Below are 17,800 nucleotides of genomic sequence, written 5' to 3'. Positions count from 1 at the left end.
GGTCCAGCACTGTATTGGCAGCATAAACACATTACAGCACAGAAAGCAATCAATTGGCCTCCAGAAATGTTCCATAAAGCAAACCATTAATGTGGAATGCTTGTGCTGTTGAACACAGAGGCGTGTGCGTGTGAGAGAGAGACTGCTGTGCAGAGAGCTGGGGTTGGGGGAGGGAGACGGGGGCTGATGTCGGGGTTTCCCTCTCCCCCTGCCTCAGGCCTGGCTGCTTCCTGCCCCGGTCTGAACTTACAAGACATTCTGTCCCTGAACACAGTCTCTCTCCTCCCCCACTCCAGAAAAACACACACTCCCTGTCACACACTCTGCCCCCCCTTCAATTGAAAAACAGCTGGCAATGTAGTAGGATGCTCATGGTACAATGGAATTGGGAAACCTGCATCATGTAATGCTGTGCCTTCCCCAGGAGGCATTCCAAACCCTTCCCAAAGCACCCTGTGGACAAGTGGCACAGCGAGATAACTACCACAAGGCACTGTTCTCTTTGCTGTTGCAAGAGCTGCTAACATGGATGCGCTCCAGCATCACAAGGAGCACAGTGTGGACACGCAACAGTGGTTTAATTCCAGCGCTTTAATAAAAGTGGTATAACTTATTGCGCAGAAACTTGCCAGTGTAGACATACCCCTAACTGATAGTGAAGGCAAGGAATGGGAAAAGAATATACTGCAAAACTGGAGAAAGACAAATTTATTTTGAAAATAGGTTTGAATTTTATGCTGCCTTGTGATATTGCTGATAAAACAATTATTTCTTTAAAAATATATATGATTTTAAGTTTAAACAGTATCTCTTTAAAAAGGCATTTGATGTCCTGGGTTTTTATTTTGGGTAATGTAATATTTAGCAATACTATTTCTTTGCAGTAGGGTGCAAGTGTCATATAGAATGAGGTTCTTCTAGCAGTAAACATAAACATATTAAGAAAACCCTTAAAACACAACAATACTGCACTTGGAGGCATAAGCTGTTACATGAAAAATCAGCTGAATTCACGAGAAGGAATCTGTTACCAATGCAAATCTAATAGCAGACCAAATATTTAACAGGCTCCTTTAATTGTGCTTGCAAAAAAGTCTGTTTGCACCCACAAGACAGGTAACTGCATGCGCAGACACTTTGCATATGCAAATAGATATAACTGCAAATACTGGCTGGTACCCCAGTTAAGGAGTGCTGCGGAAAATGTGTCCCTAAATAGTTAATTGGATGCAGGCTAGTGCACTAATGTGGTACCTCTGTCAGAGGTCACTGCAGAAACAGCAAAATGTTCAGTGGTTCATGGCAGGGACTGTCTTTTCATTATGTGTGAGTACTATGCCCAGCACAATGGGGGACACAATGCACAGGGCATTTTCACTTTGGATTCAGAGAACAATCTGATCGCCAACATGAACTCCTTCTGTACCATGTACTTTTGTGACTGTACCATACCTACACGACAGTGAAAACTCAATAGACAGTTCGTCCTCTCTTGCTATGCTATTAAAGAAAAAAATCAGGAAACGAATTTTACTAAAACTTTAAAAAATGTGTTTCGTGCTATCCTAAAAGCTGTATGGACCCCATTTTCAACACTAGAGCAGTGAACTTTTAAAACAGAAAGAAAAAACAAAATGTTCACAAATACCCCTAAAAAATTGTTTTTAACTACATACAGAAGCACTGTAAAGTTTTATTTTAGTTTTCTAGCATCTAATTTCTACAGTCTCTCTGTCCTCTCCTCCTTTCCCCTTGTTCACTGCACAATTCTGTTAGCGTTTATTTCCAAGTCCAGCATTCCTTCTTGATTCTTCTGCCTGCAGGGAATGTGTTTCATTTACCTCAGTTTAGGGCTTGTTAGCCAGTAAATGCCAAGAGTTAAATGTAAGTTCCTTCAGCAGTCAATCTGTGTAAAGGGGCAGTAACATGACTCAGGAACCTCTTGATGCCAACTGACAGAGGGCACAAGGAATGTACAGAGTTTTATTGAGAACCCCTGTATCAGTTATATGCACAATAATTCACTAACGGGTGGCACGTGAGGGGGTCTCCTGAGAGCCAGCAACACATTGGTCATCTAAACCATTATGAAATGTATGTAAGCCTCATATTTAAAGGAGTTATGCACCTTCACTGAAAATTATGTTCTTAAGGTCTGTAAGTTGAAGCAGGTCACCAGAAGGAGACCAACATGTTCCTTTCACGTTGGCAAGAGAAACTTATGTCTGTTGGGTTATATGCACATTTAGTATTGTGTACTTCACAATGGAAGCTTCGGCTCTACTAGGATTTTATTTTACAGGTAACACTTTGTTTCCAATATTTCTGCTTGCTGTCATTTGAATCTCTGTTCTTTGTTAGAAAATGCACCTACACATTTATTTATCAACAATTCTAAGTGCTGTGTGTTAAGTGGCACAGTGGTCCAAGGTGTAACTGGTAAACTGCAGCATACTGTTCCTTTGCAAACACTTGATCTAATACTTCTGTGAGTGTCCAGAGGATCAAGGGCTGGACATTACAGAGGGACGCTTGGGAGTTAGGGGTGCCTATCACTAACTTGCAGAGGAACAGCAGAGCTTGCATGGGCTGAGAGGGGAGCACCTGTGCTGCCTATTTCTGGGGGTGTCAGGGAGTTGACCTCTGGCAGGCACAGACAAGGCTTCCTCAAGGGAACAGCTGGTGCTAGAGAGGTGCCTCACAGCCCTGGATAATCCTGGGAACTGTCACAGGTAGCCTTTGAAATTGCCATTTGCACGGTCTCTCAAGGAGGCTACTGAAAACAGAAGCTGCTCCTCAAGCCAGTGAGATCAGGAAGTTGGGAAAAGTCTGCCCAAGAAGTGTATAATTCTAAATGAAAATACATTGTTCTTGGGGAAGGACTAGTCGTAAAAATTGAATTCTTTAAGATCTATGGTCTACAGGGGAGAGAACTGTATGTGTCAGCATAATAGAATTAACAAGTAAAATCCTCTCAAGTCATGCTTGAGATAATATTTCAGCTATCTGCAGGGAAATTAATCAAAACAACATAAAAACCAGAAGAGCTCATCTTTCAGCATTTAAACTGGGCATCCAGCCCTTTAGGACCAGGCCTTAATATGCATGTTTGTTCTGACAAGTAGGTGTTTTTTCAGTTGAAAACTGTAGTTCCCTTTTGTCTTCTGCGAAGGTGAGTACAGGCGAGTCTCATCTTACGCACATTTAACATGTGCGAATTCAGCTTTGTGCGGTCGGCAAAAACAAAAAACAAAAACAAAACAAAAAAGAGAAAAATAACAATTTTAACATTGTACCTCTAGTGCAGGCAATTCTGCCCATCATTACACTCAATGTAATTTTGACTATATGCGATTTTCGCTTTACATGCTGACAGCGGAACATAACGCCAGCGTTAAGATCAGGGCCGACTCTAGCAATTTTGCCGCCCCAAGCACGGTGGCACGCCGTGGGGGGTGCTCTGCCACTCACCGGTCCCGCGGCTTTGGTGGCCCTCCCACTGGCGTTCCTGTGGAGGGTCCGATGGTCCCATGGCTCCGGTGGAGCTGCTGCAGGCGTGTCTGCGGGAGATCCACCGGAGCCACGGGACCAGCCAACTGTCCGCAGAAACGCCTGCGACAGGTCTACCGAAGCTGCGGAACCAGTGGACCCTCTGCAGGCATGCCTGCGGCAGGTCCACCGGCGCTGCCTGCCGCCATCCCAGCAACTGGCAGAGCACTCCCCGCACCGTGCCGCCCCAAGCACACGCTTGGCGCGCTGTGGCCTGGAGCCGGCCCTGCATAAGATGAGACTCGCCTGTATCGTATATTTCAGGGGTCGGCAACCAATGGCACGTGAGCCAAATTTTAATGGAACGCAGCTGCCTGCTGGGACTCCGCGTGTCATTAAAAATCCTGCCAACGTGGCAAGCCGCGGGGTCCGCGGTCCCGGGCCAGAGTGCCGGCCCAAGCGCAGCAAGCCACTGCCCCCTCCCCTGCCTTCCCCTAGAGCCCCGCTGCCACGCGCGCAGCGCTCTAGGGGCTGGGGCTAGGCGCTCCCACGGGGCAGACTTTGGCTCCGTGGGGAGGGAAAGATGCTCCCTGCTCATCCAGAGCCCTGCTGCCATGCGCGCAGCGCTCTGAGGGCCAGGGCGGGCAGAGCACGGCTGCGGGGTGGCGGCAGCCGGGCTCCAGATGAGCGAGGAGCCTCATGGTAGGGGGCCGGCTCCGGGGCCGGGGTTGGGTAAGGGTGGGGTAGTCAAGGACAGGGAGCAGAGTGGGCTTGGATAGGGGGGTGGTTAGAGGAGGGGGCCTTGGAGGAGGCAGTCGGAGCAGGGGGGTTGGATGGGCATATGAGTCCCAGGGTCTGTTTGGGGGGTGGATAGAGGTCAGGCAGCAGGGACAGGGACGAAGAGTCCTGAGGGAGCAGTTAGGTGTGTGGGGCTCTCTGGAGGGGATGGTCAGGAGACAAGGAGCTGCGGGGGTTGGATGAGTCAGGAGTTCTGGGGGAACTGTCAGGAGGTAGGGTGGAGAGGGGTTGGGGCAGGCAGGGAGCAGGGGCAGGGTTGTATGGGTCCAGAGTTCTGGGGATCCCGTCAGGGGGCAAGGAGCGGTTAGATAGGCATGGAGTCCAGAGGGTCTGTCTGGGTGCGGGGTGTGGATAAGGGTTGGGGCAGTCAGGGGAGAGGTAGGGGTAGGGTCCTAGGGGGTCAGTCAGGGATAAGCGGCAGGGAGGCTTAGATAGGAGGTGTGGTCCCAGGGGGGGTAGTCGGGACAAAGAGTGGGGGGGGGTTGGGTTTCAGAGGGGGCAGTCACCCAGCCCTCTGCCCTGACCCTGCACCCCCACACACACCCCAGGCCCTGCCCTGAGCCCTGCACCACCCACCCTCTGTTGACTCCTTCACCCCCCCATGACCCAACCCTGACTGGCACCCCCACACATACCCAGCCCCCTATCCGTGACACCTGCACCACCTCACATGCCCCAGCCCTCCGCCCTGACTCTTGCACTCCCCACATCCTCAGCCTCCCCACATCCCATGCACCCTGCAACACCCCACCCCGAGCACCAAACGGGAGCCTCTGCACCCTCACTCACATTCCAACCTGCACCCCTGACACCACATGGGAGCTGCCCAGGTAAGTGCCCCCACCCCCAACCTCCTGCTCCAACCCTGAGCGCCCTCCTTATTCTACCTCCTGGGCAGACCCTTCACCCCCATCTCTGTGCTCAGTCCACTCAAATCTCAAGCTCAGTGCAGAGAGAGGAAGAGAATGGGCGAGAACTAGGGAGAGGGTAGGTCCCCACTTATGTGGGCAGGGCCGGGACTCCAGACCGGCACTGGGCTGAGTGGGTCCCGCAGCCGGGATCCTGGCTGGCAGGAGCCGAGGATGGAACCCCTGAGCGGCAGTGGGCTAAGCCGCTCAGCCACTGCCGGTCTGGGGTCCCGGCCCCTAGCCCCAACAGCCCGCTGCCGTCTGGGGTCCCGGGCCCCAGCCCCACACAGGCCGCTGCCGGTCGGGGTTCTGGCTGCCAGACCCTTCCCAGCTGGGGTCCCGGCCGCAGGCCCCACTCAGCCCACTGCCGGCCTAGGTGAACAGAACCCCAGACCAGCAGCGGGCTGAGTGGGTCGATGGCACAAGATCAACATTTTAATTTAATTTTAAATGAAGCTTCTTAAACATTTTGAAAACCTTGTTTATTTTACAATATAACACTAGTTTAGTTATATAATATCTAGACTTGTAGAGAGAGACCTTCTAAAAAACATTAAAATGTATGACCGGCACACGAAACCTTAAATTAGAGTGAATAAATGAAGACTCGGCACACCACTTCTGAAAGGTTGCCGACCCCTGGTATATTTATTACTTCTATAACTCAAAACTCATGAGAGGAGGAGTATTGATTGTTTGTTATTTTTCTTTCCAGTAAAAGATAATCTTTTAATAAAGAAATCATCAAGGTGGTTGGTCCGGAAAAGATCAGGATAAACAGAAAGGATGCAACTAAGTGAACCTTGTGCCCACTGTGATCAAAATATGATTGATATGCAAGAAAGTGATTCTGTAGATGACATTCATTCTAAGGGAGATGTTCTAGCTCAACCAGACATCATGGGTTGGATGCAGGAATCACTTGACATTTTGTGTTATACATAAGGTCAGACTAGATCATCATTATGGTCCCTGCTGGTTTTAAGGTCTATTAACGTCATTTGCCAGTGTTTAAGCTGGTTATTAAAGTGATACCTAAAGCCTTCATTCAGCAAAGTGCTTAAGCCCAATGTGCCTAACTTTAGGCATAACTTTGAGTAGTTACACTGAAGTTATGTGCTTAAAATTAGGCATATGTACAAATATTTTACTGAATCAGGCTAGACATTTTCCCTAATTTAATAGGAACAATGTGAATAATGAAACTAAATTGACCAGCATAATTAAAGATGGCAGCCTCCTGTGTTGAGCCTTCCTGTATCAGCTGTCTGAACATGCATGGAAGCAGTGTCATTACTTCTGATTCAAATTCTCACATGGATTCAATTAGCTCCAACCAAGGTATGAGAACAGATAGACTCTTTGTGAGAAGAAGAGTGAATTACAATCTGGGACTGACTTGTTCTGCAGAGAAAATTCAAGGACCAGCCAAGTTTGGGAACAAAGTTTAGGCTGAAATTTACGTTGTGTTTTTAACTGATAACTAGGTTAAGCCAAACCTAAAGAAGGGATAGGTTTGAACATTATTCACTGCATATAAGCTCTGTTGAGAACATGGTGAGAACTTTACCGACTTATACATAAAGGTATATGTTGTGCATAAATAGATCGTGCTTGTTTCTTACTCAAATTTTACAGTTGTAAAATCTTGGATTTTTTGTAGGTTTTTTTAGTATAGATTCATAGACTCTAGGGCTGGAAGGGACCTTGAGAGGTCATCGAGTCCAGTCTCCTGCCCTCATGACAGGACCAAATACTGTCTAGACCATCCCTGATAGACATTTATCTAACCTACCCTTAAATATTTCCAGAGATGGAAATTCCACAACCTCCCCAGGCAATTTATTCCAGTGTTTAACTACCCTGACAGTTAGGAACTTTTTCCTAATTTCCAACCTAAATCTCCCTTGCTGCAGTTTAAGCCCATTGCTTCTTGTTTTATCATTAGAGGCTAATGTGAACAAGTTTTCTCCCTCCTCCTGATGACACCCTTTTAGATACCTGAAAACTGCTATCATGTCCCCTCTCAGTCTTCTCTTTTTCAAACTAAATAAACCCAATTCTTTCAGCCTTCCTTCATAGGTCACGTTCTCAAGATCTTTAATCATTCTTGTTGCTCTTCTCTGGACCCTCTCCTGTTTCTCCACATCTTTTGTTTTATACTGCTGTAACCTTAGAATACAGTCAAATTTACTTACCATCAACAAAACTTGGAAACGAAGACACTTTTTTTGTCTGTTGGGAAGTAAAAATAATGCACTGTAAAACAGCGAAATCAAGTTCAGATAAGAAAGAATAGCTTCTATTATATTTAATATAATGAAAGGTCCATTTTTATATTGAATTCTTAAAAACATATTTAATTTTCTCTTTACGGTTTTACATGGCTGCTATTTAGACAGTACAATGTTTTAAAATACCATTAATTAATTTCATGGGTCCGTAATTAAAAAAATAAAATACTAAACAAAATAGAATCTTGGTCTATATTGGAACCCTCTCTTTATTGGTACAGTGCCTAGCATAATCTCTTATCTTAGCTGGGGGTCCTAGGTGCTATTTTAATATTACTCAATGGAAGTTCAGTTCATACACTCCCTTGCTGGCAATGTTATACCAGTTTGAGCATTAAGGTCTTCAATACAGGGGTTAATTTCGCCAGTGATGGAAGAGGGCTTTTTGTATACGCAAGTCTTCATTTACATTACAGGCTACTACCACCATAACTCCCTTGTGCACTTTTGAGATAACAGACCCCTCAGATTTAAGTCATCATGCCTGGCCCCAAGCACATCCTCACTGCATTCTTAGACTCCTTTTTTGCTCCATTATTCAGTGCCACTAGCCCATCTCTGGTGTCTATCACAGCATCTTTTTTGCAGCTGACTGAGCAGGTTCACAGCTCACCACAGAGGCCACTTGTAAGGTTGTGAATCAGCTGGGCCTTCAGCTGTGAACAATGTGATGTGTCATCAGTTGGTAGGGATTATTCACAGAGATATTATTCCTACAGGAATTTTAGCAATCCTTTGACTCCAAATGCAGCAATTTCACACAAGAAAGAGATGGAGAGGAAACCAGCCACATTCTGATGCTGCCCTTACTTTCCAGTGGCCCCCAAAACAAGAATTTCTGAAGTCTCCTTATATCACCTGAACATTTTAGGACTGTGTTTATAAAATGGGCTGTTATAAAAAGTGACTGCTGCCGCTACTGGTTCACGGAAGCTTTGTAAGCCGCAAGAAACATGGAGTCATGGAAGCTACTCTTACTTGAGAGATTAGGTCATCCTCCCCATTTAATGAAATATTTGCTGCCCATGGTGGGGAGAAATTTGAGGGGGAGGAGGAAGAATAGGGCCTAAGGTGCTTACCTCTGGTGCATTATTGTTGTCAATTGGTCCATTTAGGTCAGAACGCTGTTGTTTCCTTGGCTGTTCTAAACCATTGCACACCTGTAAGGAATCAGAGAAACACCTTCATTCCTTTTCAACCCTCTCCTAAATAAATCACAAAGAAAATAATCAGCAGGCTAGATGTTTCCTTGAATGTTACTGACTGAAGATAAAAAGTGCCCAAAAATGTCATCTGCTTTAAAGGAAGACACCCAAACCATAGTGCAGCCACTATGTGTTTGAAACAAAAGTAGTTCAGATAAACCAAGTCTATATTGTTTTTCTCAAGCATTCAAAATAGGTTTTAAGGAGACTAAGTGATGCATGGGCCTCATGATTAGAGCCCTGCGCAGATACAAAAATGTGGATCCACATCCGATCTCCATCTCCTAGGATCAATCCGCAATCCAACCAGCGATCCATTAGCTGTATCCACATCCACACCTGCAGAAGCAAGCCATCTCACATGGGCTAGCAATGGCGGGGGGGGGGGGGAAGCAACTGGGGGGATGGGGTCTTGCAGGGAAGAGGCAGCGCGAGGGAAGGGACTGGAGGTAACAGACAGCACAGGGTTGGGGTCTTGAGGAGAAGGAGCGGTGCAGGGGGGGAGGACTAGGGGGAAGAGGCATTACATCACATGCTGCTCCTGGGGGCTCACGAGCCCTGGCACATGGAAGCAGCAGTGTGTGTTGCATCACAATGAGGCAGAGAGGTGGGGCGCCAGGGTCCTGCCTGCTCCAATTCCGTTGGCCAGGTGTGGACCCTGCTACCCAGTTGTCAGCAGCCCAGGCCCGGGACTGGAAGTGCAACCAGTATGCTGGGCCAGGCAAGGGTGGGGACGTTGGTGTTGCTCGAGGAGCCCAGCTGCTTAACAGCAATCAGAGCAGTGAGTGGGTGAGTAGAGTCCTGCACAGTTGTATCTACATCCGATCCAATATCCACAGAAATGGTCCACAGCTATCCACATCCACGATAAAGCGGATACCTTCCTATTTGCAGGGCTGTACTCATGATGGCCTTATGCACAGTGGTGAATTTCACAAAATATGCATAAACAAAAGCTAAAATCCCAGTGCCAGGTCACAAAAGCAGTTTAATTTGAGTGTTACAGAAATAAGAAAGAGGGCTTGATTCTATTTTTAGTATCACCTTATTCTGATTTTGTAGGGCCCTTGTCGGCCTGACTCTTGAATGTGAAGATTGTCTCCCACAAGTTGCTGAGTGGCCTCAACACCCTTTGACCACAGTGGGAGTTGGGGGCATTCAATGACATGCAAAAATCAATAGAATGGTGAATGGCCTCACAGAAATGGATATTTCAGATCTGAGAAAGGGAACCATAACTTTGACAGATTCCCCCCGTCATCATATCTACCAGCTTTTAGGCCACGTAAGTCCTAAGGAGAATGCTGGCATTGTGGCAGCAGGGCTACCAGCCTGCCATGGCAACTTAGAAGATAAAATCTTCAAGCTCCACATCAAGGAACTGCAAAGGATTTCAGATCATTCCCTTTGTAATACTGTTTTTCTCAGGAGCAGAACCCTTCCCCTACTTCTGATATATGCTGCAGAGCCCTGACTGCTGGTACAAGGAACAACCCTCTTCCTCAGCTGCCAGGCAAGGATTGTTGCAGGGCTATGCAACACGACTCAGATTCAAGTTCTATTCTTAGAAATCTAGAAAACTAAGTTGTATTTCTTACTTTGCCATAGATCCTCTGTATAATTTTTGGCAAGTCACTTAATTTGTGTCTTGATTTCCCCTATGTACAAAGGGAATAATACTTGCATGCCTCAAAGTGATGACGTGCGGCTTCACATTAAGGTTTGTAAACTGTTTTAAGATCTTTGGATTTAGAGTGCTATGTAAATGCAAAATATTGTCAGTTTGTTATTATTTCCACGTGGCAGTGTGAAAGGTGATATCTGAAATGCTTAGCCCCTCTCACTGACTGCCTCCATACCAAAATGGTAGCTGTAGGCTAGAAGGAGTTTGCATCTTTGAGTCAGGGACAAATTTTTCCCTGGACAGATAGTAGTCAGTCAGTAGGACAAAGACTTGACTCTGTAGTACTACTGTAGGGGACACAAGTTCCTTTAAACTCACTCTCATTAGCTTGATTTTCAGATATGGCAACTCGGTAGGGTATAGTCCAAGACTCCTTCCAAGAAAACATGATAGTCTCAGGAAACAAATGCCTAAACTGCCCACACTATCTAGAGTTCTGGGGGGAGCTTCATAAAACTCCATGGGCGACTTTGAGCTAGATACTGTACATAGCTATGATAGTCAAGAAGCTTACTGTATTCTCTTAATGTATATAAATGCTTTTCTGTTTGAAACAAGACAAATCTTATTATGTTGGATGGTTAAACTAATATGGTACAATATGTGCTGATGTGCAGTGAAATAATACGGGTGAACATATCCAGAGTTAGAATATCACAACTATCATAGCCAAATTATTTTTAAAATACTGGGATTAGATCAGAAATGCTTTAAGCAGGGGGTAATGATATGGCTGTAATGGAAATATATCAATTTGTAAAAAAGAATGACAGTAAATATATTGGTTCAAGAATGTGAAAGAGCATTTACAAATTTTAATTTATTTTAAAAAAAGACTGTCAGTTCTTATTACTGCACACTTGGCTGAACTGAAAAATGCATCAGCATGTAACAAATGAACTGGGTTAGAATAACATTGAACTGATTTGGTGAGCATATACTCAGTGTAGTAAATTAGATCTGAGATGGCTAAATATTCCAAGAAATAAAGCCTAATGTAAAAAGATACAGCTGGACATTAGTCAGTCAGATGTGGCTCTTATACAAAAATCCCCTTTGATGGTAGTTATGCTCATTTTCATATGCAATTCCATACTATCCTAATGTTAGATCTATTTCATCATTTAGATGAGACTTCTTTAATTTTTCAATTATTTATAGTAGACATTTACTGAAATTGCTGTTTTCAGAAGGGACCTTGGGTTTACTTCATTCCTTTAATGTTTGCAGTCACATATTTACTGTGTATGTTATATGTTAGTTTGTGGAGGCTATGACTGAGATCAGAACTCCATTATGCAGAATCCATAACCTGCAGATATCCTTTATACCACCTCTCTATTCAATATATTACCTGCACTCAGAAATGTGTCTCTATTTACTACTTAGCCTCTATGCATGAATGCTACAGTTTTTTCAGTGACTCCTTTAAATAATTATGAGTCCCACTCCATAATTTTATTTACACAGGATGTTGGGTGCAAATGATTCTTCTACATGCATTGTTTGTTTATCAGTTTGATTAACTGTCGTGTTCCATGTCTGATCAATCTTTGGAGTTTGGTCTTACATACAGGTGCAAAGCGAACAGTGGGAGCAGGGGGAAGCAATCCAACTAAAAAAACAGGAGACCACTCTATTCTCTTCTTACCTTTTGGCCTAGGAGAGCAGTGCTCTCCCATGCCTCTTCATTGGCTGATGAACTGAGGACTCACCAGGCAGAGGAAACTGAAGTGAAAAGAGGAGGAGGAGCTGGAGGAGTTTCTAGGCCTCACACTCTTCCTGTAGGTGGGGTGAGCAGCTGCAGCTGTAGCACTGACACTAAGGGGTGGTCTCTAAAAGTATTCCTATCCAGGAGCAGCGGGGAAGAAGAGCTGCCACAACTCCAGGACCACCTCCTCCTCAAAGGCTCATAACACTTTGATTTAGATGTCACAGAACAAAACTGTGTAGACAGTGCAAGTTGCCCACATATTTCATACATAGCTAGAGCTGGAAACCAAGTAGTCTTACTTATATGGAAAGAGATAAGGGAGTTTACCAATGCAATGCAGGTTGAGACTTTGAGTCAACTGCAGACAGATGCTAAAGCATTATTAGAATTTAGATTTTCCAGGAGGACTCCATAAAAGAGTCTAAGGGCAGGTCTTCACTACTCACCAGATCAGCGGGCAGAGATCAATCTATCGGGGATCGATTTATTGCGTCTCGTCTAGAGGCAGATAAATTGATTCCCAAACGCGCTCTCCGCCGATTCCAGAACTCCAGCTCGCGAGAGGCAGAAGCGGAGTCGACAGGGGAGTGGCAACAGTCAACTTGCCACCAGGTAAGTCAACTTAAGATATGCCGACTTCAGCTATGCTACTCACATAGCTGAAGTTGCGTATCTTAGGTCAATACCTCCCTCAGTGTAGACCAGAGCTGAAGGGCCTTCAATTCCACTACTAGCACAGACATTACAGGATATGCCTGTTTTCTTAATGTTAATTTACATAATTTCCAGTTTGCATTGACAGTGGAAGTAAGTGACAGACAGCTAAAGCTATAATACTTAAAAAATGAAATTTGAGGAAACTATCTACAACTGAAGAATATTATAAATCATTATCCACCTGAATGGGAGTTATTACTGTAATATGACAGGACCAACAGTCAAACTGGAAATCTGGGATCTATTATGATCATAACTCATCTAATAACTGGATTACAATGCTACAGACTTGTAGTCTGATTTAAAGAGAAGAGAACAAGTTCTACCAAGTAAAGACTGGAGGCTTACTCTTCTTACACAGGTGTCTTAAGATATCCCAGCCCCCGATCTGGACACTCAAATCAGGATTTAGGCATGTAAGATGCCCATTCATGTACCAAAGTGACAATATGTTTAGGCAAAAACAGGATTTGGACATCGTGTTCAGATATCCTCATTTAAGAATTGTTCTCCTGGAGTTCAGTTAATCCCCATTAACAAACTGCTGTATGGCACATGCAACAATCCAGAAGAAGGCTATATGACTATAAATATTTATATTTAAAAGGGATTTAAAGTATAAAAGAATTATGAGCTTGTTTATACAGACCTGTCTCAAGCTTTTTTCCTCTTCCTGTTCCCCAATCTCAAAGGCATACCTGAAAAGCACTTACCAGAAAAGATAGCAAGAATACCCTTTTTCTCCTCCTCAAAGCAGAAGACACCAATATACTCTCTTACTACCAGACTATTTTTAGCCCTCCTCTGCTGAACTTGCTACATATGAAAGAGTCTATTCAAAATATTTTTTAATTGACAGCATCATAATAGCATAGTGCTATTCTCTGCAACATGATTGGTGTGATTATAGAAAAATGAAAGGTATAAATACAGGGTTTATCCCCAAATCCAACCCATTCAAATGGCTTTGTATAGTTATGATGAGCAAGTCTCCTCTGTCAGGTAAATGGAGTCTCTCCCACTCTTTAATGAACCTCAGACAGACCAAATATCAAAACACTAGCTGCATGTAGTTAAATGATGTGAGGAGGCAGGGTTTTACCTGTAGGTAAATGGGAAAATACCAAATCGGACCACATAGCTAGATCCCTTGCAGGCTGAGCTGTCAGCCAAAAAGCAGAAGGGAGTTCATTAGAATTAAGATTCCTCACAGCAAACAAAAAACAAAACAAAACCAACAGTTTAGGATTTGCAGAACTGAAGAAACTCCCGACTTCAAGGAAGGCAGCTCTGACAGCTTCAATATTCTTCTTCCTCCCCCCATAATGAGGCAACACAACTGGGCCCATCTTTAGGGTAATAATTTGTAAAAGATGTGGTAGACCTACTGAGAATAGGGAATTTATCACATTAACTATCTTCCAACCCCAGCAGTTCAGCAATACTCCTTCTTCACAACAAACTTGCAAGCTTTACAGAGCAGCTGACCAGTCTCCAGCTCTGTCAATCCTGCGGGGAAGCCAACATTTGGAACATTTGCAGCCTGATGTAGCCTCAAAAGTGGTGGATATTTACTGCTGGATAAAGGCCTTAATATTTAATCAATGTCTTTTGCTACAAACTGCTGCTGTTTGTACACACAGGCTAAAATAGCTCTTTTCCCCCTTAACTCTTCCTTATTCAGCAGCTAACATAGGCGGAGCATTATTTTTAGCAAATTTCCTATTAACCATACTGTCACGTTAATTTGGGAGGCTTTTTTAGTAACCAATTATCAATTCTTGTGATCCAAATGCTTTCGTGATGAAGGGCTGTGCAATTTCATGCCCCCTCCCCCACTTCCTCTCCATTAACATATTATTGTATTGTATTGTAAAAATGCAAACAACTGACAAGCTGGACAATAGGGCCTTCTCCAGTAGAACATTTTTTTTCCAAACATCTTCCCTGAGATGAACCATGTGGCCCTCTCATTTTACCAGCTAGATAGTGTGCATAAGAATCCCAGATTTGTGCACCAACACATGCGCATACGAGGTAAGCAATTTCTGACTGAAAGCTGGGCCTGTATTCAGGTCACCTTTTTAGTCATGGATGCCAGAACTGCAAGCACTGCCACCTGCATTTGCATATATAAATGAGTATTTTGCATGCACAGTTGGGTAGCTGGGCAAATGGTGCAAAAAACCTCTGTGGGAAATTTCATTGGCCAGGTTGAAGGGCTCTGAAAATTTGGTCCTAAGTATTCCAATTCCTACCTGCAATTTCTCTCTCCTCTCCCTGCCTCTAGTTCCTCTGCATATGGAAATGGCTATGGTTATCTTTATCCTAAAGATTCAACATATGCGATGATACAATAACTCCTCACTTAACGCTGTAGTTATGTTCCTGAAAAATGCAACTTTAAGTGAAATGATGTTAAGTGAATCCAATTTCCCCATAAGAATTAATGGGAATGAGGGGGTTAGGTTCCAGGGAAATTTTTTTCACCAGACAAAAAAGACTATATATATATATAAAACTTATAGTGTGTGTACACACACACACACACACACACACACACACACACAGTATAAGTTTTAAACAAACCACTTAATACTGGTACACAGTGATGATGATTGTGAAGCTTGGTTGAGGTGGAGGAGTCAGAGGGTGGGATATTTCCCAGGAAATTAAATGACAAACTAGCAATTGGCTGAGCCCTCAAGGGCTCACACTCTATAAGGCAGCAGGAAAGGAGGGAGGGCAGACAGAGACACACTCTATGTGTGTGGTGTGTGTGTGTGAGAGTGAGAGAGAGATGTGCATTTCCCCTTTAAGTATAAAAAGTGGGGTCAGAAGTACACTGCCTTGTTAATTAGATCAGCAAGCTGAGACAGGATAGCAGCTACTGCTGCCTGGAAGCTCCCTGTCATGTGTCCCCTCTGCTCTATGGAAGATGGGGTAAGTGGGGTGCAGGAGCAGGGGGGAGGGGGATACCCTGACATTAGCTCCCCTCTTCTTCCCCTTCCCCCTCCCCCTCAGCAAGCAGGAGTCTTGGAGAGCAGCTCCAATGCAGTGGACAGGAGCAGCACATGGCAGTGGGGGGAGGGACAGCTGCAACTGATAGCCTGCTGGGCAGCTCCTGCACAGGGAACTTAGGGGAGCCGGGAGCTGATAGTGGGGCTGCCAGTCCACCCTGGTTCCAGCCACCCACCAGCTAGCTCCACCAGGCTGCTCTTTCTGCAAACAGTGGACAAAGCAGGCAGCTGCCAAATGACATTAGACATTGCACAACTTTAAATGAGCATGTTCCCTAACTGATCAGCAATGAAACAACATTAACCTGGAGGACTTTAAGTGAGGAGTTACTGTACTTGTCAGTTAAGGGAGATCTGCCTAATCTTGCACGTGATGGCCTGCAGCCATGCCTCAGTAGGCCGTACTCTTTTCCAGCTCTCCCAGTCCAGGCAGGATTGTGCCTGACTTCATAGGAGGGATCTGAAGAACTTCCAGAGTACCAAAGGAGGTGGTGTTGGTGGTTAAGCCTCTGAGCCAGTAATGAATCAGTGTCCAGCATGGTGTTAGAACACACACTAGACAGCTGAAGGTGGTGTTTTGGGGATAAGAGGTAAAATCAAAGTCCTACCCACTTGTGGTCACTAAAGTTCCCATGGCACTTCTTGCAAGAGAGCATTAGCTTAACTCATACAGAAGTTTGTTCAGAGTGCTTTCCCTATGGTTAACTAACACAGTATAAGGTAGTTAGCATGGACCATTCACAAAGCGCAACTTAACCATACAGCCCTCCCAGAGGATCTCAGTTGCAACTTCACTATCCTGAATACCATCCTTGCCCTGCTGAACTCTGTGATGCTCCTCCTATTGAAGAATTAGTTCTAGTGAAAGCCAGGAGGTCTGGCTGCCTTTCAGAATTTATTTGGGAGAGAAATTTGTTTTGATAGGCAAGTTAAATATGATTAGCCTTCCATTATCACTAATTGTGATAACTGGTTGACACACAGAGTGTGCACAAACATACAGATCATAGCCACTAGGTTCAAAGCCAGAGTCAGGTTTTAAGACACACACCTGAATAATACACACCTGACAATCTCTTCATGTAGTGCTGTTTAAATATTAGATCAAATAATTTTTAAAAATTATATGCTTAAAATTTTGAAACCTACATTTAGACAATACCCAGCCTCTTATCTAAGCTACACAATGGGACAGAAATAGGCTATAGTTGGTTCCAGTTAGCACCCTTGCTGGAAACCCCAGCATACACAGTAAGACATGAATGAGCTCATGGATCTAATAAACCTTTCACTCACATATGTGATCTTTCCAGGACAGGTGTAAAGCTGATAGGCCAGGAAAGTGTAGGGAAACATCCATTGTCACTATGGCATCTGTCTCAGAGATTGACTGAACTGCAAGCTGAAATCCTATGTGGCACCTTTCATAAGCCCTAAAATTGACTTAAGAAAACAATGCTATCCTAGGACTACGGCCTCTTGGTGCTGCCACTATTTAAATGTTAATGCATTTATAGACAAAGAAATGCCATAGTGCAACTAAAATATTTTATTCCCACTGGAGAGACATTGATATTATAACGTTTCCTGCCAGCAATATTATTTCTATTAAACCAAGTGACTGATGTAAATGAAATCATTTCCACTAATGGATGCTGGTGATATTGAATGAGAACTGCTCAACACACCATTAGTGAGATGCCACATTTAGACTACACTAAGTTACCATTTCAGCCATGTTATGCAACTCAATCAGACAAATGTAATCTGATCTACCAAGATCCATTTAAGCACAGACTTTTAAAGAAGATTGTTTCTGACAGTTGACTTTTTTTTTTATCATGGCATAATGGCCAGCCATCAAGCAACTTCAACTGCTGTCACTGTTTCCATTAGTTATAAAGCAATTTCTAACAAGTAGCAGCATATTTGAAAAGTGACAGAAAAAAATTGAAAAACAGGGTTACTCAC

The 17,800-nt window shown here is 44.2% G+C and overlaps 1 protein-coding gene across 6 annotated transcripts in view; it reads right to left on the bottom strand.

The window, feature by feature from the left end:
- Window positions 1–17,800, bottom strand: part of APBA2 (amyloid beta precursor protein binding family A member 2) — a 261,358-nt gene that overhangs the window by 78,947 nt on the left and 164,611 nt on the right. For all 6 annotated transcript variants that reach the window (XM_075069577.1, XM_075069575.1, XM_075069572.1 and 3 more), the window contains 2 exons: window positions 8,569–8,649; window positions 7,394–7,430 (listed from right to left, as the gene is read on the bottom strand). In XM_075069577.1, the coding sequence (XP_074925678.1) occupies window positions 7,394–7,430; window positions 8,569–8,649 (118 nt within the window). The remainder of the gene's footprint in view (window positions 1–7,393; window positions 7,431–8,568; window positions 8,650–17,800) is intronic.

This window comes from Chelonoidis abingdonii, chromosome 9 (assembly GCF_003597395.2).
Source record: "Chelonoidis abingdonii isolate Lonesome George chromosome 9, CheloAbing_2.0, whole genome shotgun sequence".
In the NCBI taxonomy this organism is placed as follows: domain Eukaryota; kingdom Metazoa; phylum Chordata; order Testudines; family Testudinidae; genus Chelonoidis; species Chelonoidis abingdonii.
The sequence above is the reverse complement of the archived record's forward strand: the minus strand, read 5'-3'. Positions and strand labels throughout refer to the sequence as shown.